Source organism: Calonectris borealis, unplaced genomic scaffold, assembly GCF_964195595.1.
Source record: "Calonectris borealis unplaced genomic scaffold, bCalBor7.hap1.2 HAP1_SCAFFOLD_40, whole genome shotgun sequence".
Taxonomy (NCBI): domain Eukaryota; kingdom Metazoa; phylum Chordata; class Aves; order Procellariiformes; family Procellariidae; genus Calonectris; species Calonectris borealis.
The window spans coordinates 160700-182268 of record NW_027441454.1 but is presented as its reverse complement, the minus strand read 5'-3'; the positions used below and the strand labels follow the sequence as shown (position 1 = coordinate 182268).

Sequence of the window (21569 nt, the reverse complement as noted above, 5' to 3'; positions counted from 1 at the left end):
ATTTCTTAACTGAAAGAGTGGTCAGGCCTTGGAACAGGCTGCCCAGGGAAGTGGTGGAGTCACCATCCCTGGAGGTATTTAAAAGACGTGTAGATGAGGCCCTTAGGGACATGGTGTAGAGGGCATGGTGGTGTTGGGTTGACGGTTGGACACGATGATCTTAGAGGTCTTTTCCAACCTGTATGATTCTATGATTCTATGATTCTATGATTAACTGTTGTGGGAGGTAATCCATGGGCCGTGATGTCCCCTGGGGTTGGCTGGGGTGTTCAGGGCACTGCGGCCACCTTCGGGCTCACTTGTGTGGGGCCATAGCCCAGGGCTTACCCTGACACGGCAGCTCTGTTATGGCCTCTGCACTGTGGGACCAGCATGGCCCGGACAGGGCCTGGGGGAAAGAGGATCTGGAAAGCCAAGGGTGAGGAAATGGGTGCTCCCGCTGGAGTGCATCACGGGACCATCAGAGAGACACTTGGACTAGAAACTGGCTGTGGGCAGCAGGATGGAAATGCCTCTGTCAGCAGGATTATTCCCCAGGGACCATGGGCTCTCGCAGCCCCACAGCCTGACCCCAAACCTGCTGTCCCTGAGACGCGCCCCTTCCCTACCACCGTGTCCTTTTTCTCTGCGCCCCCTGATCAGACTCAGGGAGACAACCCGACACCTGGGCCCGCGAGCACCAGCTCTGGGTCAAAGCCCTCACAGACTTTTCATAGGAACAAATATGGATGCACCGTGTAAAAATGGGAATAAAGATAGAGGAAACGCCAGGCGGTTTCTGCTGCCCATGGCACAGGGAGATGTTTCACAGCTCACAGCTCTCCCAGCTGCACAGACCTCTCCTCCCTCCTGGCGGCACCCAGCGGCACAGCACAGATGGGCTCTGCTGGCCTGGGGCTCAGGGACGGTTGCGTAGCAAGCTCTGGTGTCACAGCCTTTGTGTCCTCACGGGGATGTGCCAGAGACACCTCTTCAGCATCGTCATAGCCCATGCTCCCCAGGGTCAGGGATGAGGTGTCTCCTTCAGCTCCAGGGACCCCATCACTTCTCCAGGAGCACAGGCTACCCCCTGCAAGCAGCAAGGCAGGACATTGCAGTTCGTCCCATGGGGTCTGTACATCACCTTCCTCCCTGCTCCTCACCACATTCAGCTCCTTCTCCCACGCCCAGTCCCTCCAAGGAAAACTCCTGGCTCAGCTTCCCCCTTCCCAGGGGGTTTGGGTGTCAGTACAGTAGAGACTTGGGTGGCACCAGGGACGGCACCCCAGGAACCACCAGCGCTCTCTTTCCCTCTCACCTCCCAGTGCATCCTGGGGCCCTGCTCCCTCCTCTGGTGCCCTGGGCATTTCCCAAGCTCCCTGCCCAGGGGCAGCATCATCGCCAGGGTCAGAAACCTCCCTGGCATCATCATAGCCATCTGCTGGGTCACCTCCGGGCAGGACAAGAACATCTGAAAGGAGAGGGGAGCTGGTGACAGTGAGAAGATAGGTCCTGCAGAGCAGAGGAGGGGAGGACGAGCAGGGACAGAGGGCTGAGACACTGCTGTTGGCAGCACCATGTCCTCCCCATCTCTGACGGTGACGCTCAGTGACACTCCTGTCTATCACATGTCTGCAGGGAGATCAACCCCTTCCTGCCTCCGTTACCTGGTGCTGATCCCAGACCATCCTCCTCCTCGGTGTTCCCAGGGTAGGGCTGCAGCTGGCTCGGGGATTCCTCTGAATAGGAGTCTGGAGAGATGCACAGCGGGGGTCAGGGAGTGAGCCCCACTGCCCTGCCGCATGGTCAGCACTGCGGGGGAAGGGGGACCCACAGAGCTGGGGCTGCATGGGGAGGAAGGCTGGGAATTGACCCTGCTCCCCTGGGACAAACACTGTCTCAAAGCTGCTCCCAGAGCTGCCCTAGGACAGCCCCTTCCCTCACTCCTCGGGTGCCACATTGGGTGCAGGGGCAGGAAGAGAGGGGCTGTCCAGCTGGTTGGGGGAAGCTCCTCTCCCGGGCCCAGGACCTCAATGCTCTCCCCACAGACCACATGGCCCCAGCGCTGCAGGAACCATGGGCTGGGGGGCTTCAGGGGATCAGCTCTGGTTGGGGCCAGGGGAAAGGGTCCTGCAGATGTGCCTCCCGCTTGGGGAGGACCCCTACCCACCTGAGCGACCAAACCTTTCCTGCTTCTCCCACGCTGGGCTGTAACTGATCTCCTCATACACGGCCTCGGGGAAGAGCTCCTGAGCTCTCCTGGAGCCTGTGGACAGAGACAGGGCTGGCCCAGGGAAAGGCAGAGGGGGATGGGACCCCACTGTGCTCCCCCAAACCTGTTCCTTTGGCCAGCCCAGGACTGATCCGACAGCACAGCCCAAATGTGCTGTCCAGGCACATCCCCAGTGAGGGCAACGTTGCTGTGGAGATTATCTGGGGCAGCGTCACCCTTGCATCATCCTTTCGGAGACAGCGCTCATGCCCCTCTGGCCCCTGGGTCCTGCCTCCCTTGTCTGACCCCGGAGCAGCTCCCATGTCTCCTCTCCACCTGGAGCTGCCCCCTATCTGCCCCACGGGTCTATAGCAGGGCCCCTGTCCTGCCGGGTGGTGGGCAGGGCTGGGCAGAGGGACAGCCTGGGGGCCTGACACCACGGAGATGGACCCTACTGCCTCACGCTCCTCCTGTTCTCTCCCTTGCCCCAGAGCCCCCTCCAGCACTACCCAGAGCGCTGCCAGCCTTGGCCATCCCCACTCTGCCATTTCCCTGCTCGCCCCATCGCGAGCTCCCCCCGCCTCCGGACTCTCTCCACCCCTTGCTGCTCGTGCCCCACAGCCAGGCAGTCAGTGGGGTGGTGCCTGAGGCAGATGGCAGCACACAGCCTCATCCCCCCAGCCCTGCCTGTGCCTGACAGCCCGCAGCACCCCACAGCCCTTCCAGCAGGCTTCTCCCCCTGGCACCGCTGTGGAAGGACCCACCTCTGCGCCCAGCCCTGGCACGGAGCACTTGCCCGGCCAGGAAGGCCAGGAGCAGGCAGAGGAGGGCCCCCAGGATGATGCAGATGATGACGGGCACTGAGACTCTCCCGCTGCTGCTCAAACGGCCCCGGGTGGGATCTGCATGGGCGAGAACATGGAAGGGGCAGCACCAGGCCTGGAGAGCTGGGGGCAGCCCCACTCCTGACTCCCATCACACACGGCAGCAGGGGGTGCAGAGCCCCAGGGCTGAGTGATGGGGAAGCTTCCACCCTGCTGAGCAAACTAAAACCCTCCCCAACCCCCCCCACCACCCCAGTGCCTCCTCCTGGGAGTTTCACACCCCAGCAAGGAGCCCCTTCCATCCAGCTGTGGGGCACAGCCTGGCCCCGGGGATACCCAGTCCCAGCGGGAGGACAAATTACCTGCTTGGGGTGGGGATGCTGTTGTCCTGGGTGTAGCTGCAGAGGAGGAAAAGGAGAGCTGGGCTGAGAGGGTGGGGGTGTGGGTACCGGGGAGCCTCCTCCCCAACACACTGTGTGTGTGTCTGTAGATGTCCCTGGCACATCCCACCCAAATTGCCCCTCCGGTAGTGCTAGAAAGGGAGGCCGGGACAGGGTCCAGCGCCGCTGCTCTGGGCAGCAGGCAGGATGGCACAGGCAGCCCAGGGCATAGCCCTGGGGCTGCAGGGCCCCATGGGCAGTGGCCGGAGGACACCCAGTCCCACCACGGCTGCTCCCCACCTGGCACCAGGCTCCTGCACTCTGCAGGAACCTTCGTGCTCTTGGCAGGTCAGGGGCCATGCCAGGACCAAGCGGGCGAAAGGCCTTCCCCAGCTCCCTGCCAAATACCCGAGCAAGGGGTCCCAGCCCTGCCGCTCACCTGAGCAGCGTACGGCCGCGTCTTCCTTATGCCGGCAAGCACCGCCATCCCCGGGCCGGGCCCAGCAGTCCTGCAGGGACGGCTCCGTCCCCTGGCACTCCACCTGCTCCAGCCAGATGGGGCCTTGCCCCATCCCAAATGCAGCCTCCTTCAGGGCAGACAGCGCGGGGCCACAGCCCAGCTGCCTGCACGCCACCTCGGCATCCCGCATGTCCCAGGAGTCGTCGCACACCGTCCCCCAGGAGCCACGGTGCCAGACCTCCACTCTGCCTGAGCACCCATCCTCGCCTCCCACGGCACGAATCTTCTCCCTGTCTGGAGAAAGCAAAGACCTCCCAAGGCACTGAGACAGCCCGCAGAGCCCTGCCAGACAAGAAGGGTGCACAGAGGAGCAGCTCAATACCTGTGCAGCTCGTGGAGTTGGGGCACGGGGCCAATGGGGCCGGGGACCTTTCTGGGCGTCCCCCTGAAGAGAGAAACACTGTAGTGAAGGGGCTGGTTGGGGGATGGTGCAGAAGAGAGCGAGGCTGAGCTCTGCTTGTGCCTCCCCGTACCATCTTTGTCACGGCAGCAACTGAACCCCGGTCATTCAGCGGGCATGCGCAGGCCTGGGGGGACCCTGATTGCTCAGCCCCTAAAGGTCCCTGGTTCACAGAGCAGCAGTAGTGTGTCTGTGGAGGGGAGGCTCTTCTGAGCCCTGTCTGGTCTCTTCTGAGACCTCACCTGGGGATGCCTCTGCCTCCGCCAGGCGCTGCTGGCAACCTGGGTGGCAACTGCTGCTGGATGTGTGTGGCTGTGGTCACATTTGTGCCACCGGGGTGACATGGAAAGGAAAAGCCCCTCCAAGCTCTTTCTCTGCCTTTGTGGCAGCGGGGAGCAGGAGCTGGGGTGACACTGGTGCCCGAGTGGCTCAGAGTTACCTTTGCAGGTGATGTGGATCTCGTCTCGCAGGTCTTCGCATGACTGCGGGTGCCAGGGAGTGGAGGGACACTGCCAGAAGGAGCTGGTTTTCTCCCCACACTGCACATTATCCAGCCACGCAGGGCCAGACACCCTGCCATAGGGCAGGCGTGTTTCCAGGGATCCTCCGTCCCCGCAACCCAGCTCCTTGCATGCCAGCGACACCGTATCGGGAGTCATCAAGTTGGAGCAAATGCTCCCCCACGTCCCGTTGTAGAAAACCTGCAGGCGCCCGGAGCAGCCATCGCTGTTCTCCAGCCTGAGGGCCATGAACTCTGGGAGGAAAGGCAGCAAGGGGGAAGAGGCTGGTCTGGGGCTGTGGGAGAGGGGACGCCTCTGCACTCGCCGGGCCCTCAGCCAGGCAGGGGCACGGCCAGCACATCCCCCTTGCACCCAGGGGCAGAGGGAGGTCCCTGAGGGGGACTGAGGGTCCGCAGGACAGGCTCGGGCAGGAGCTTAGAGGCAGCCAGGGACAGCCTTGGCCATGCGCGGCTCTCCCCACGTCCTGGCCTCCCCGGGAACCAGGCTCCCACCACACCACCCAGCACAGACCTGAGCAGATGACTCCCGCGTCCTCTTTGTGCCCACAGTCGTGCTGCCCCCAGGGCCCGGCAGGGCAGTCCCAGAGAGCAGCTTCGGCCCCGGAGCAATTCACGGCACCCATCCAGATCTGCCCAGAGCCTTCCCCGAACCGAGCGGAGCCGGCCGCCTCCACCGCCCCTCCACAGCCCAGCTGCTGGCAAACGACGGCAGCATCAGAGAGGTCCCAGCCATCATCGCAGACAGTCCCCCAGCTGCCCTGGTAGTAGATCTCCACTCTCCCGGCGCAGCGCCCGGCCCCGTTCACCAGCCGGACCTGCCGGCTCCCTGCAGTGGGGAGAAACCCCAGTTGCTGCCAGGGGCTGGCTGCCCACCCACCCCATCATCTGGGGGGCCCGGGCAGTGCCGCTCACCCCGGCAAATGACTCCCACGTCCTCCGCAACCCCTGCTGCCAGCGCACTCTCGGGCAGGGAGGTGTTGCAGAGGCTCAGGTTGGTCTCATGCCCTGCGCACCGGACCCCTCGCAGCCCTACGGGGCCCGTCCCTCGCTCAGGCTTTGGGGGGTTGTAGGCTGTCTCTGCCTGTCCGCACTGCAGCTGCCGGCACACCACGTTGGCCTCCTGCACATCCCACTGGTCATCCAGGACTCTGCCCCAAGTCCCGTGCTGGAAGATCTCCACTCGCCCATCGCACCGGCTCCCTCCACCCACCAGCCGCAGGGATGCAAAGCCGGCTGACCCTGCGGAGAGCAGAGATGCCACGGCCATTGGCGGCACTGGGGAGCACGGCACCCTTCAGGAGCAGGAGGAGGGGGAATTCTCCGACCAAACAGGGCAAGATTGAGCCTTGGGCTGACGAGAAGTGAGGGCAAAGCATGGGCCCGCTCTGCAGCTCACACCCAGCTCTGCTGCTGCTGGGGGCACCCAGGAGCTCCTGCCTGGGTGGTGGGATGAAGCTCTGCAGGGCGCTCTGTGGAGGTGGGATGTGGTTGTCTGCAGCCAGAGGGTGGAGCAGAGCCCCGCAGCCCCGACCTGGATTCATCCCACAGTAGGAAAAGCCAGGAGGCCAGGCCTGGCAGTGGCGCTGCCCTGGGGGCAGATGCCTGCTTCCGTTCAGCCCTCAGCTCTCCCCCAGTAGAGCAGTCAGTCTGAGCAGGCAAAGCCCTCCAGAAGGCTCCTGGGGAAGCAAGGGTTTCTCCAGGGAGAAATTCAGCCTGGGGCTGCTCTGGGAGCCCTGCTTTGGGTGGCCATGGAGTAAATGGAGTTAATGCAGCATTTTCCCGGCACTCACCTGAGCAAAGGACAGCGGCGTTGTTCCCATGGGAGCAGGGTGAGGCCCCCAGGGTGATCACTGGGCACTGTCCCAGGTGGGCTTCAGTCCCGTCACAGTGGAATGAGTCTCTCCAGACAGGTCCGGTTCCTCTCCCAAAATGCCCTCCTCCAGGAATGGACTCAGCAAACCCGCAGTTGAGTTGACGACAGAGAACGTGGGCATCCGAGAGATGCCAGCGGGAGGCACAGAGGGTGCCCCAGGTCCCCAACACCTGGACCTCCACTCTCCCCGCACACGCCGTGCTGCCGTTCACCAGCCTGAACCCTGTGTACTCTGGGGACAGAGGAGGAGAACTGAGGGTGGACCGGTGCTCTTGTACCCTCGGTAGCTGGCGGAGCGGCCAGCGGGACAGCATGCCTTTCTTCTCCTTCTGCCCTCTTTTCATGCTGCAGACAACCCATCACCCTTCTGTCCTCGTACCCGGCCCAGCACGGTCCTTGCTCTGTTTCCCACCCTGGGGTTCAGCACCCCACCCTGAGTCCTTACGTGTGCAGGTGACAACAGCGCTGTTCATGCGGGTGCAGGGCTGGTCCCTGGGGGACCCCCTGGGGCAGGAGGCGAGGAGGGATTCATTCCCCACACACTGCAGCTCTCCGGCCCAGATGGGACCCACCCCTTCTTCAAAGGGAGCTGGCCCAGCCACAGGCAGGGCCACACCGCACTGCAACTCCCTGCAGACCACACCAGCAGCTTTGGCACCAAAGTGGGAATCACAGACAGTTTTCCACTGGTCCCCGTCATGGACCTCCACACGTCCTGAGCAGCGGTTCTTCCCTTCCACCAGCTGGAAAAATCCTGGAAAAACCAAACCAACTGAGAGCTCTCTGGCAGTTAAATGCCCACTTTCCCACATCACCTCAAAGCAAGCTGTGACCAAATTACCCATTGCGCATCCCAGAGGAAGCTGTTGGGGGACTGTTGGTGACGTAAACACGTCCAGACCCCCAGCACCCCTTCTCTACACCATCACAGCACTCAAGGTCATGTGTCTATTGCAGACACACAGCAGACGCTGCAGACCATGGTGGCACCTTTGGGACCAAGGTGTGAGTCACAGACAGTTTTCCAAGGGTCCCCGTCATGGATCACTATATGTACTTAGCAGGGGCTATTCCCTCTGACCAACCAGCCAGATCCCGGAGCAACCAAAGACCCCTGGGAGGTCCCACAGCCCTCTGGCAGTCCCCTGACCACAACCCACGTCCAAGGTGGCCAAAGGCAAAAAGCCCCACGACCACCCCAGCGGCTCTCAGGGGGTGCTGATGGCACAAACAGAGCAGGGCCCGCCTGCCGCTCCTCAGAAATCAGCCCAGCACTTGTGGGCTTGCTTCTCTCCCAAACCCACTGCCACAGGCACTGCTCAGACAAACTGCTGCTGCCCCACAGGCCTTGGGCTGCCCAGCACTGGTCCCTGGGCACTGCAGCTCCCAGAGCACTTGGGCTCCAGGGAAATGAGCCCAGGCGCTGTTGCCTGCTGCAGCTTGCTCTGCCCCATGGAGCTCAGGGCCAGGCATGAGGAACCTCTTGGTGCCACCAGAAACGTGCCCTGTTCCCAGGGGGGTCTTGGGCTGTGGGGCACTGCTGGTAGATGGGACATGTCACAGGGCAAAAGTAGAGTGAGGTTGTACCTGCGGTGGGTGTCTGTGCCAGCCCCTGCTCCAGCACCTGCCCAGCAAAAAGGTCCTCAGCCATGGCCAGAGTGCGCTGCTGGATGCTCATGTCCCTGGACAACAGCCAGGCGGAGGGCAGGAGAGTGGACAGAGAGCAACCCTGGGCTTACACAAGCTCCCAGTGCAAGGGCAGGCACAGGGGAGTGCCAGTAAATGCTGGCAAACCCAAAAGTGCAAGGCAGCCAGGGGCTGGGACAGACATGAGAGGCTGGGCAGCAGGTCAGCCCTCCTGGACGGGGCCATGTCCCCACGGGCAGGCTCTCATGGGGTGACCCTGGGAAAGGTGCCACATGCCACCCCGCTCCTCAGACCAGGCCAAGCGCTCCTCCTCTCCAAGCAACCCCTTTGATTCAGCCAAGGGACTTGTGTCTGCCAGGGAGCACAACCCCAAAGTAGCTAGCCATCTCACGCCCCTCCCCGGTACTGTGGGTGGCCACCTGGGTCACTCTTGGTGCCTCTGCATGGGGGGACCTGGCCCTTGGCACTGCCAGACAGGTCCTGGGTGAATAGGAGGAGAAAGATGGGAATCAACAGACAATGCAGGGCAGGGTGGGGGATTAATCTGAGCCAGTGCAGGGTCAGGCAGGGTATGGGCACCCTTGGGCAGGTTCCCACTGGGCTTTCCCGAGGGACCGGGACACCAGCAATGACAGTCCCAGCTCGGCAGTGCGACCGGCCACATTGAACAATGCTCCGGTGCCCACTTGTTGCTCCCTGAGGGCAAAGCCAGGTCTCTTCGCCCGTCCCAGCCCCACAGAAGGGGAATAGGCTCTGACCTTACCTGAACACATCACTCCAGCGTCCTCAGCATGATCGCAGTCATTTTCACCCCATCCTCTGTGTGGGCAGTCAGACAGGGCAGATTCGGTGCCATTACAGCCAACATCATCCATCCAAATGGGGCCAGATCCTTGCCCAAAGTGTCCGTACTGAGGAGCTCCAACAGCAGACCCACAGCCCAGCTGCTTACAAACCACTGCCGCATCGTGCATGTCCCAGTCGTCATCACACACGGTCCCCCACTGGCCCTGTTGTTTCACCTCCACTCTCCCAGCACAGCGCCTGCCGCCATCCACCAGCCTCACCTCCACAGCACCTTCAAACACTGACACAGGACCAGTCAGGACAGCGCTGAGCCCCCCAGCACTGTGGGTCTGGGGGAACCCCTGCCCGGGTGGAGTCAGAGGTGCCAGGGTGGGAGCCCACTCCCCTCCAGGCTGTCCCCGGGGTAGTGCAGGGTCCTTTCTATCTCCATGGGCTGTGCAAGGCTGGGGATGCCCAGCTCCAGCCCTGCTGGCTCATTCGTGGCCCCACAGACTTTGGCACCCCAGCCTTCCTTCCACCCTAACGGCCCCCTGCAACCTGCCCCCAGCCCATGCCCACCCAGGGCACCCGCTCCTCCCCAGCCAGCACCCCGAGAAGAGACCTGCCCCCACCAGGACTCCCCCATGCACACACTGCTGCTTCTGCCCAGGGCCCCAAGCTCCCCTGGACCACAGCCTTCCCTGGGCATCTGCCAGGACATCCTCCACCCTCAGGCCTTTCTGTGTCCCCTGCGGTGCAACATGATGGTCCCAGTGAGCCCTCCCAGCCCATAGCCCCTCCTTATCCTTGGGCATCAGCCCAGCACTGCCCTTGTCTGGGATCCCCCAGAAGGTCACCTCTCTGCCAGCCTGTGGGAACACACCCCCCAGTTCCCTTGTCTCCACAGGCACAGCCTGCCCCCCCTCAAGCTGGAGCTCACCCCAGTGTTCAGCACCCCACCCTGAGTCCTTACGTGTGCAGGTGACAACGGCGCTGTTCATGTGGGTGCAGGGCTGGTCCCTGGGGGACCCCCTGGGGCAGGAGGCGAGGAGGGATTCATTCCCCACACACTGCAGCTCTCCGGCCCAGATGGGACCCACCCCTTCTTCAAAGGGAGCTGGCCCAGCCACAGGCAGGGCCACACCGCACTGCAACTCCCTGCAGACCACACCAGCAGCTTTGGGGCCAAAGTGGGAATCACAGACAGTTTTCCACTGGTCCCCGTCATGGACCTCCACACGTCCTGAGCAGCGGCTCTTCCCTTCCACCAGCCGCACAAATCCTGGAAAAAACCAAAACAACTGGGAGTTCCCAGAGCCCTCTGACAGATTCAAGACCACATCCTGCATCACCTCCAAGCAAGCCGTGACCCAATCGCCCCCATTGCACATCCCAGAGGAAGCTGTTGGGGGAGTGTTGGTGACACAAACACGTCCAGGCCCCCAGCACCCCTTCTCTACACCATCACAGCACTAGAGGGTCTGTGTCTGTCACAGCACCAGGCACCGCTCAGACAATCTGCTGCGGCACAAGGTGCCCTGTGCTGCCCGGCGTGGTCCCCCCAGCACTGCAGTGGGGTGCGCAGTTCAGGTCTGGGAGAACTGGCCCAGATGGTAATGCCTGCTGCAGCCTGCTCAGCCTCTGCAGAGCTTGGGACCAGGCAGGACCATCACCCTGATGCAGCCAGAAATGCACCCTGCTCCCAGGGCTGTTCCGGGTGTTGGGAGGTTCCTGTTAGGGGCAGATGTCACAGAGCACAGAAATGGTGCAGCTGTTCCCATGGCTGGTGCCTGCCCAGACCTCTCCGATGCCTGCTCGGAGGGCACGTCCTCAGCCAGGCACACAGTGCTCTGCCTGGAGGTGCACAGGTCCCAAGCCAACGGCCAGGCAGAGGGGCAGGAGACCTGCATGCCCCCTTGGCTCGCACTGGCTCAGAGAGTAACAGCAGGCACAGATGAGAGTCAGTAAGTGCTGCCAAAGCCTCTCTTTCATGGGGCAGTGTGGGGAGCCATGGGAAGGCAGGAGAGGTTGGGCAGCAGGTCAGCGCTGCCTGCATGGGGCCGTGTCCCCGTGGGACTGTCACAGCCCCAGGGATGTCCCAGGACCAGCCTGGGCACGTGGTGATGCAGAAGGGAGCAGCCAGAGTCAAGCAGCTGCCAAGCTCCTAAGCCTCGCAGTGCTGGACCACACAGCCGAGCCCTGGGGACAGGCAGCCAAGGGCTCTGTGCCACCCTGTTCCTCTCCCAGGGCCTAGCGCTCACGCCCTCTGAAAAGCCCTTTGGATTCAGCTGAGGTACTCATGCCTGTGAAGGGGAATGACCCAGGGGGACCAGCATCTCATGCCATTTCTCCAAGGGGTGGAGTGCCACGCAAGTGCCCCCTGGTTTCTCCAGCACAGGGACCCCCAGCATTGTTGGCTGGAACTGGCAGAATGGGTAGAGATCAGTGGAGATCAGTGGACACCCCGGGGCAGGGATGGAGGATCCATCTGCAGCCCAAGACACGGACTGAAGAGGGGCTGACACACTGTGGCAGGGTTAGTTCACCCTGGGGTGGGCTCCCTCTGGGCTTTCCCAGGGACTGGGAACACCAGCGATGACAGCCCCAGCTCGGCCGTGTGCCCGGCCACATTGGGCAATGTTCCGGTGCTCATTTGTTGCTCCCTGAGGGCACAGCCAAGGTCCCTTCCCCCGTCACATCCCCAAAGGTGAGGAACAGGTCGTTCTCTTACCTGAACACATGGCTCCAGCATCACGAGCATGACTGCAGTCATTTTCACCCCATCTGCTGTGTGGGCAGTCAGACAGGGCAGATTCGGTGCCATTACAGCCAACATCATCCATCCAAATGGGGCCAGATCCTTGCCCAAAGTGTCCGTACTGAGGAGCTCCAACAGCAGACCCACAGCCCAGCTGCTTACAAACCACTGCCGCATCGTTCATGCTCCAGTAGTGACCACACACGGTCCCCCACTGGCCCTGTTGTTTCACCTCCACTCTCCCAGCACAGCGCCTGCCGCCATCCACCAGCCTCACCTCCACAGCACCTTCAAACACTGACACAGGACCAGTCAGGACAGCGCTGAGCCCCCCAGCACTGTGGGTCTGGGGGAACCCCTGCCCGGGTGGAGTCAGAGGTGCCAGGGTGGGAGCCCACTCCCCTCCAGGCTGTCCCCGGGGTAGTGCAGGGTCCTTTCTATCTCCATGGGCTGTGCAAGGCTGGGGATACCCAGCTCCAGCCCTGCTGGCTCATTCGTGGCCCCACAGACTTTGGCACCCCAGCCTTCCTTCCACCCTAACGGCCCCCTGCAACCTGCCCCCAGCCCATGCCCACCCAGGGCACCCGCTCCTCCCCAGCCAGCACCCCGAGAAGAGACCTGCCCCCACCAGGACTCCCCCAAGCACACACTGCTGCTTCTGCCCAGGGCCCCAAGCTCCCATGGACCACAGCCTTCCCTGGGCATCTGCCAGGACATCCTCCACCCTCAGGCCTTTCTGTGTCCCCTGGGGTGCAACATGATGGTCCCAGTGAGCCCTCCCAACCCATGGCCCCTCCTTGTCCTTGGGCATCAGCCCAGCCCTACCCTTGTCTGGGATCCCCCAGAAGGTCACCTCTCTGCCAGCCTGTGGGAACACACCCCCCAGTTCCCTTGTCTCCACAGGCACAGCCTGCCCCCCCCCCAAGCTGGAGCTCACCCCGGTGTTCAGCACCCCACCCTGAGTCCTTACTTGTGCAGGTGACAACCGCGCTGTTCATGCGGGTGCAGGGCTGGTCCCTGGGGGACCCCCTGGGGCAGGAGGCGAGGAGGGATTCATTCCCCACACACTGCAGCTCTCCGGCCCAGATGGGACCCACCCCTTCTTCAAAGGGAGCTGGCCCAGCCACAGGCAGGGCCACACCGCACTGCAACTCCCTGCAGACCACACCAGCAGCTTTGGCACCAAAGTGGGAGTCACAGACAGTTTTCCACTGGTCCCCGTCATGGACCTCCACACGTCCTGAACAGCGGTTCTTCCCTTCTACCAGCCGGACAAATCCTGGAGAAACCAAAACAACTGGGAGTTCCCAGAGCCCTCTGACAGATACATGACCACATCCTGCATCACCTCCAAGCAAGCCGTGACCCAATCGCCCCCATTGCACATCCCAGAGGAAGCTGTTGGGGGAGTGTTGGTGACACAGACACGTCCAGGCCCCCCAGCACCCCTTCTCTACACCATCACAGCACTAGAGGGTCTGTGTCTGTCACAGCACCAGGCACCGCTCAGACAATCTGCTGCGGCACAAGGTGCCCTGTGCTGCCCGGCATGGTCCCCCCAGCACTGCAGTGGGGTGCGCAGTTCAGGTCTGGGAGAACTGGCCCAGATGGTAATGACTGCTGCAGCCTGCTCAGCCTCTGCAGAGCTTGGGACCAGGCAGGACCATCACCTTGATGCAGCCAGAAATGCACCCTGCTCCCAGGGCTGTTCCGGGTGTTGGGAGGTTCCTGTTAGGGGCAGATGTCACAGAGCACAGAAATGGTGCAGCTGTTCCCATGGCTGGTGCCTGTCCAGACCTCTCCGATGCCTGCTCGGAGGGCACGTCCTCAGCCAGGCACACAGTGCTCTGCCTGGAGGTGCACAGGTCCCAAGCCAACGGCCAGGCAGAGGGGCAGGAGACCTGCATGCCCCCTCGGCTCACACGGGCTCAGAGGGTAACAGCAGGCACAGATGAGAGTCAGTAAGTGCCGCCAAAACCTCTGTTTTGTGGGGAACCATGGGAAGGCAGGAGAGGTTGGGCAGCAGGTCAGCGCTGCCTGCATGGGGCCGTGTCCCCGCGGGGCTGTCACAGCCCCAGGGATGTCCCAGGACCAGCCTGGGCACGTGGTGATGCAGAAGGGAGCAGCCAGAGTCAAGCAGCTGCCAAGCTCCTAAGCCTCGCAGTGCTGGACCACACAGCCGAGCCCTGGGGACAGGCAGCCAAGGGCTCTGTGCCACCCTGTTCCTCTCCCAGGGCCCAGCGCTCACGCCCTCTGAAAAGCCCTTTGGATTCAGCTGAGGTACTCATGCCTGTGAAGGGGAATGACCCAGGGGGACCAGCATCTCATGCCATTTCTCCAAGGGGTGGAGTGCCACGCAAGTGCCCCCTGGTTTCTCCAGCACAGGGACCCCCAGCATTGTTGGCTGGAACTGGCAGAATGGGTAGAGATCAGTGGAGATCAGTGGACACCCCGGAGCAGGGATGGAGGATCCATCTGCAGCCCAAGACACTGACTGAAGAGGGGCTGAGACACTGTGGCAGGGTTAGTTCACCCTGGGGTGGGCTCCCTCTGGGCTTTCCCAGGGACTGGGAACACCAGCAATGACAGCCCCAGCTCGGCCGTGTGCCCGGCCACATTGGGCAATGTTCCAGTGCTCATTTGTTGCTCCCTGAGGGCACAGCCAAGGTCCCTTCCCCCGTCACATCCCCAAAGGTGAGGAACAGGTTGTTCTCTTACCTGAACACGTCACTCCAGCATCATGTCTATGATCACAGTTATGTTCACCCCATCCTCTATGTGGGCAGTCAGACAGGGCAGATTCGGTGCCATTACAGCCAACATCATCCATCCAAATGGGGCCAGATCCTTGCCCAAAGTGTCCGTACTGAGGAGCTCCAACAGCAGACCCACAGCCCAGCTGCTTACAAACCACTGCCGCATCGTTCATGCTCCAGTAGTCACCACACAAGGTCCACCACTCGCCCCTGTGTTTCACCTCCACTCTCCCAGCACAGCGCCTGCCGCCATCCACCAGCCTCACCTCTGCAGCCCCTTCAAACACCAACATGGGACCAGTCAGGAGAGTGCCAAGGCCCAGCTCTGCAGGTCTGGGGGAACGCCCTGGCCATGTCCGAGATACCAGGGTGGGGGCCCTCTCCCCTCCAGGCTGTCCCCAGTGCAGTACGGGGGTCCCTTCTATCCCCACACGCTGCGCAAGGCTGGGGGTGTGCAGTTCTGGCCCTGCTGGGTCATTCGCCATCCCACCACACAAGGCACCTTTGCCCACCCCAACGGCCACCTACCCCCTGCCCATGCACACCTCCACACTGTGCCCAGCCCTGCACAGGGCACCCGCTCTTCCCCAGCCCACCCCTCTTCCCCTGAACAGCCCCGTGTACCCAGGCCGGCTTCCCATGCAAACCACTTGCCCCCGCACCATCCAAACCCACCCCCACCCCCAGGGCTTTCCGAGCTCTCACCGAGACGATTCCAATGATCTCCCCACCCACAGCCCCTCCTTGCCCCTGCTGTCAGCCCAGCCCCTGCGCTGGGCCGGGCCCCCCAGGAAGGATGTCTCTCGACGCAGATGTCCCCGTCCCCTTCTCTCTTCGGGGCACAAACTGCCCTCAGGGGGTCAGGGCTCCCCTGGAACCGGGAGGCAGGGAGCAGCACACAGACCCTCCGGGGCACCCCAGAGGTTGACAGTGCCCTGGGCATCTCTGGGTGCTGCCATCACCAGCTGCGCCACCACCGGCACCAGAGGCCACCACCGGCTGGGGAAGAGAGGGTCCCAAAAGGGTGTCTACGAGCGTCTATGAATCCAGCCCGGCACAGGCTGCCCGAAACGCCGGAGCCCTGGAAAAGGAGATTCTCTCTCCCACGCAGACAGGCAGGCACAGGGTCCATGGACTCGAGCACCTTCTGACCCTCAGCTCAGTAGCACCTCAAAGAAACCCATTCCCAGACAGATCCTATGACCATGCTGGCGCCCGCTGGCCCTGGGCTGTGGGACAAGGGAATGGGCACTTACCGCTGCACAGCTGTACCCAGAGGAGCAACCACAGCATCTGAGGGCACAGGAGTCCCTCTGTGCCCATCCTGAGCCTCCTGCCCTGCCAGCACATCCCTGCTGCGCCACGCTCCCTGCCTCAGCTCCTGGGGCCTCCTGGGGACAATGATGACAGGAGGGCAATATATCTCTGCAGATCCCAGCCCAGCTGCAGGAGGAGCCAATCAAAGCAGCAGGACCTTTTTAGACATTATCGGGAGCTATCTCCCCTCCGACACAGCCCAGCCCTCCAATGAACTTCTCCAGCGCCGTTCGTGACCATATATGAGAGACGGCTCTGCTGCAGGTGTCACGTCACTGTGGTGGGGGGCCGTCACAGGACAGGGCAGGTTGTTGGGGGGGAAATGGGGTTTTCACCCCTGGAACCCTCTTGTGTTGACCAGGAGCACTGAGCATCTCCTACGCCAGGCCCATCCAAGAGCCCAAGGTGAGAGAGTCCAGCCGTCCCCGTGCCAGGGGGACCCGAGGGCTGGGATTGCAGCAGGGTCTGTGTCAGGAAGGGAAGGAAACAGCCCCTGCCCCTGCTACAGACCCCCCTCTGCTGGGAGCAGCAGCTGCGAATGGGCCTTAGCCCAGGCCAGAACCTCACCCCAGCAGTGCTGGCTCCCCCTTCCTTCCCTGGAGAGCCCATGGAAGACCCCTCCCAGGAGCCAGCGCTGGGACACGTCCCTGCCCTGGCAGCAGACGAACAGCCCAGAGGCTCAGACACATCCCTGGCTCTCAGCGTGTCACCACGGGGCCGTTATTCCCCGCCGGCGCATCGGGAGCCGCAGCCTGCAGGTGCACAAACCACAGCCCACGTGGCCTCACAGCGCTCGCCGCGCTCCCCCCGCAGCGCCCAGGCAGGAAGTCTGTGGTTTCCTCGTGGCACCGTGCCCGGGCACAGCCCTGGGGTGCCCCCGAGCCACCCCCACCCCGACTGCTCCAGCCAGGGCTGCAGGGGCTGCTCCTTCGGCCTCGCAGACACAGGGCCGGGCAGCTCCCATCCCCCAGGATGCCCTTGTGGCAGCACACGGCCGCTCTGCACCGAGCCCCACAGCCACGGGGTGCCATCGGTGCCACGGCTGCTGCCACCCTCCTCCTGCCACTGCTGCGTGCCCATGAGTTATACTGGTGGTGACCTCACACCCTCCTACTGCCGACACCGTGTGTACGAGTTACGCTGTCACACGTGTGCGTGGCGCACGGACTTCTGCTGACCTTGTTTCTTCCAAAACGCCGCATTTGGGCATGGCCTAAATATTATTCTGGTGACATCAGAAGCACCTACACAAGCTATGTGCCAGCTCCTGGCCTATCAGCTACTCAGGCAGCAATGACAACACAAGCTCTTACACAGCCCCTGGCCTATCTGCTACTCAGCCACAGATGACGTCATAGCATCTGCCTCTCATATTGGCCTGCTCCTGGCCTATGGGCTATTCAGGCACCAATGACCTCATACCACCTACAGAAACTATGGGCCTGCTCCTGCCCTATCAGCTCCTCAGGCAGCAATGACATTATAAGCACCTCCACATGCCATGGGCCTACTCCCGGCCTGTGAGCTACTCAGACATGAGTGACCTCATAAGCACAGACACAAGCCATGGGCCTACTCCTGCCCTATCAGCTCCTCAGGCACCAGTGACCTCAAAACAACCTACACGTACCTGTCGTGGTTTAACCCCGGCCAGCAGCTAAGTCCCATACAGTCGCGCGCTCACTGTTTCACTAAATAGAAAGTTAATTCTGTCCCAGCCAAAAGCAGTACAATGCCAGGTGCCTGCTCCTGCCCTATCAGCTCCTCAGGCACCAGGGACCTCACAAGAACATGTACACCCATTTGCCATGTACTTGCTGTTGAGGGCCTCAGCCTCCGGTGACCTCACAAGCACCTAGAAAGGCCATGCACCTGGTCCTGGCCTATCAGCTATTCAGCCAAGAGTGACATCACAAGTACATACCCAAGCCATGTGCCTCCCTCTTGCCTATCATCTACTCAGGCATCAGTGACCTGACCACCACAAAGCCACCTACTTGCTACCTACTCGCCTATGAGATATGAAGGTACAAGTGACTTCACAAGCTACGTGCCTACTCTTGGCCTATCAGCTACTCAGGTATCAGTAATGTCACAACCACTTACACAAGCCATGTGCCAGCTCTCGGCCTATGATCTACTTAGGCACCAGGGACCTCACAAGCACATACCAACCTATTTGCTATGTGCCCACGTGGTGGAGTGGCCCCATGTGGCAGCCCCCACCCAGTCACTTGCTCACTCCCCACCAGTGGGATGGAGGAGGGAACTGGAAGAAAAAAAACGAGAAAAAAAAAATCTCCTGGGTCGAGATGAAGACAGTTTAATAAGTGCAGAATCAATCGCTCACAGCAGGAGATCAATGCCCAGCCAGTCTCTGAGTAAAGGACACTTCAAAGAACACACCCTCCTCCCCAGTTTTATTGCTGACCATGACATCACATGGTGTGGAATATCCCTTTGGTCACTTGGGGGTCAGCTGTGCTGGCTTTGTCCCCTCCCAGCCTCTTGCCACCCCCAGCCCCCTCACTGTTGGGGCAGAGGGAGAAACAGAGCAGGCCTTGACGCTGGGCAAGCGCTGCTCAGCAATAGCTACGATGTCAGTGTGTTATCAGAGCTGTTTGGGCCACCAAGGCAAAGCACGGCACCAGAGGGGCTGCTAACAAGAAAATTCACTTCATCCCAGCCAGACCCAGTACAACCTCCACCCCTTATTCCATACCATGTGCGTCCTGCTCAGGTCCTACATTATTCAGTACATTTACATCCACCACCACCACTCCCTTCCCCATCCCTTGGCATGACACGCACACAGCATAGTGGGTTTGGCTGGTGTGGCTCAGGTGGACATGGGCAAGTGCCAGCACCCTCCTGACTTCTCCCCTCACTCAGTCAGCCAGAGCTTTTTGAAACATGCAATCAGGTCATCAACCTAAGGACAAGGAGACCTATATAGCCCCCACCTGCACCCCACAGGGGTCTTACAGGTACATGTCAGATCCCCCACAACCACGGGGAAAGGGAGTTCCCCACCAGCACCCTTCCTCTCTCTTTGGCACCTCGAAATCCAGTTTGGAGTTCATGGGCTCATTGGCTGGTTTGTCTGGCTCATGTGATTTTTTGGGGGATTCCTTTTGGCTCTTTTCCATATTATCCCCACGCACATATTCTTCTGAAGTTAGCATTTTGTCCTGGTTTTCCACGTTCGCAGACAGGGCTTCCACAGGTCTGTTCCATAACCTGTGGAGTTTGGGGGTGTCCAGCCCATGTCCTGGCCCTAACTCACAGGGTTTGGGTTTTCCTGTCGCTCTCTGGTTCTGGTCCCCTTTTTCTGGTCCATGACCTGTGGGGTTTGGGCTTGTCCAGCCCATGTCGTGGTTCTGACCCATGGGGTTTGGGTTGCCCTTGCTTTGTCTGGTCCATGACCTGTGGGGTTTGGGTGTGTCCTGCCAGTGTCCTAGCTGCGACCCACATGTGTTGGGGTGTCCTGTCCCTGTCTGGTCCATGACCTGTGGGTTTCGGAGATGTCCTGCACGTGTCTTGTCTCTGAGCCTCGGGGTTTGGGGTGCCCTGTCCCTTTCTGTTCCATGGCCTGTGGGGTTTGGGGATATTCTGCCAGTGCCCGTACGCTGAGCCATGTTGTTTGAGGTGTCCTGTCCCTTTCTGGTTCATGACCTGTGGTGTGTTGAAGTGTCCTGTCCCCATCGTGGCCCTTACACACGGGGTTTGGGGTGGCCCGTCCCTGTCTGGTCCATGACCTGTGAGGTTTGGGGTTGTCCTGCCCATATCCTTGCCCTGAGCCATGGGGTTTGTGATTCCGGGAGCCTGTCTGGTCCATGACCTTAGGGGTTTGGGGAAGTCCTGCCCATGTCCTGGCCCTGAGCCACGGGGTTTTGTGTTCCCTGTCCTTCTCTGGTCCATGACCTGTAGGGTTTTGGGCTTGTCCAGCCCATGTTGTGGCTCTGACCCATGGGGTTTCGGGTGCCCTTTCTTTGTCTGGTCCATGACCTCTGCGGTTTGGGAGTGTCCTGCCAGTGTCCTAGCTGCGACCCACGTGTGTTGGGGTGTCCTGTCCCTGTCTGTTCCATGACCTCTGGGGTTTCGGAGGTGTCCTGCACGTGTCTTGGCCCTGAGCCTCAGGGTTTGGGGTTTCCTGTCCCTTTCTGGTCCATGGCCTTTGCTGTTTGGGCATATCCTGCCAGTGTCCTTGCGCTGAGCCATGGGGTTTTGGGTGTCCTGTCCCTGTCTGGTCCATGACCTGTGGGGTTTGGGAGTGTCCTGCACGTGTCTTGCGCTTGAGTCACGGGGTTTGGGGTGGCCTGTCCCTGTCTGGTTCATGACCTCTGGGGTTTGGGGATGTTCTGTCCATGTCCTGGCCCTGAGCCACGGGGTTTTGGGTTCCCTGTCCCTGTCTGGTCCATGAGCTGTGGATTTTGGGCTTGTCCAGCCCATGTCGTGGCTCTGACCCATGGGGTTTGGGGTGCCCTTTCTTTCTCTGGTCTATGGCCTGTGGGGTTTGAGAGTGTCCTGCCAGTGTCCTTGCGCTGAGCCATGTTGATTGGGGTGTCCTGTGCCTGTCTAGACCATGACCTGTGGGGTTTTGGGTGTCCTGCACGTGTCTTGGCCCTGAGCCACGGGGTTTGGGATGCCCTGTCCTTTCTGGTCCATGGCCTGTGGGGTTTGGGGATGTCCTGCACGTATCTTGGCGCTCAGCCATGGGGATTTGGGTGCCCTGTCCCTGTCTGGTTCATGATCTGTGGTGTGTTGAAGTATCCTGTCCCCATCGTGGCCCTTACACACGGGGTTTGGCGTGGCCCGTCCCTGTCTGGTCCATGACCTGTGAGGTTTGGGGCAGTCCTGCACGTGTCTTGCGCCTGAGTCACGGGGTTTGGGGTGCCCTGTCCCTGTCTGGTTCATGACCTCTGGGGTTTGGGGATGTCTTGCCCATGTCCCAGCCCTGAGCTACGGGGTTGAGGGTCCCGGGTCCCTGTCTGGTCCATGACGTGTTTGGTTTGGGGTGTCCAGCCCATGTCCTGGCCCTAACCCACAGGGTTTTGGGTTCCCTGTCCCTCTCTGGTCCATGACCTGTGGGTTTTGGGCTTGTCCAGCCCATGTCGTGGCTCTGACCCATGGGGTTTGGGGTGCCCTTTCTATGTCTGTCCATGACCTTGGGGTTTGGGGACGTCTTGCCAGTGCCCGAGCTGTGAACCACATGTTTTCGGGTGCCCTTTCTCTGACTGTCCATGACCTGTGGGGTTTGGGAGTGTCCCGCCAGTGTCCTTGCTGTAACTCACGTGTTTTGGCGTGTCCTGTCCCTTTCTGTGCCATGGCCTGTGGGATCTGGGGATATCCTGCCATTGGTCTTGCACTGAGCCATGTTCTTTGGGGTGACCTGTCCCTGTCTGGTCCATGAGCTGTGGGTTTTGGGCTTGTCCAGCCCATGTCGTGGCTCTGACCCATGGGGTTTGGGGTGCCCTTTCTTTGTCTGGTCCATGACCTGGGGGGTTTGGGAGTGTCCTGCCGGTGTCCTAGCTGTGACCCACTTGTTTTGGGGTGTCCTGTCCCTGTCTGGTCCATGACCTGTGGGTTTTGGGCTT

General features: G+C 61.3%; 1 protein-coding gene and 1 long non-coding RNA gene across 2 annotated transcripts; both read right to left on the bottom strand.

The window, feature by feature from the left end:
- Positions 1–1327: 1327 nt before the first annotated feature.
- On the bottom strand, positions 1328–2181 carry LOC142076254 (uncharacterized). The gene is made up of 3 exons (XR_012671134.1): positions 2150–2181; positions 1647–1730; positions 1328–1450 (listed from the first exon to the last, which is right to left on the bottom strand). It is a non-coding gene; the product is annotated as an uncharacterized LOC142076254 (long non-coding RNA).
- A 2569-nt stretch (positions 2182–4750) lies between these two features.
- On the bottom strand, positions 4751–14948 carry LOC142076267 (scavenger receptor cysteine-rich type 1 protein M130-like). The gene is made up of 7 exons (XM_075138633.1): positions 14618–14948; positions 14358–14374; positions 11873–12176; positions 9119–9433; positions 6626–6940; positions 5748–6074; positions 4751–4797 (listed from the first exon to the last, which is right to left on the bottom strand). Exons 1-7 carry the CDS (start codon positions 14946–14948, stop codon positions 4751–4753), a joined length of 1656 nt encoding a protein of 551 aa, XP_074994734.1.
- Between the last annotated feature and the right edge of the window lie 6621 nt (positions 14949–21569).

Bases quoted from the DNA above. Each gene is read 5' to 3' on its own strand.
- LOC142076267 (XM_075138633.1), bottom strand. From the start codon at position 14,948: ATGTTGGTGTTTGAAGGGGCTGCAGAGGTGAGGCTGGTGGATGGCGGC. The intron at 9,434-11,872 runs GTAAGAGAACGA...CAGTGTTTGAAG, and splicing joins TGCTGGAGCCATGTGTTCAG to GTGCTGTGGAGGTGAGGCTG. The intron at 4,798-5,747 runs GTGAGCGGCACT...TGGCACCCGCAG, and splicing joins CGTGGGAGTCATTTGCCGGG to TCATGCGAAGACCTGCGAGA.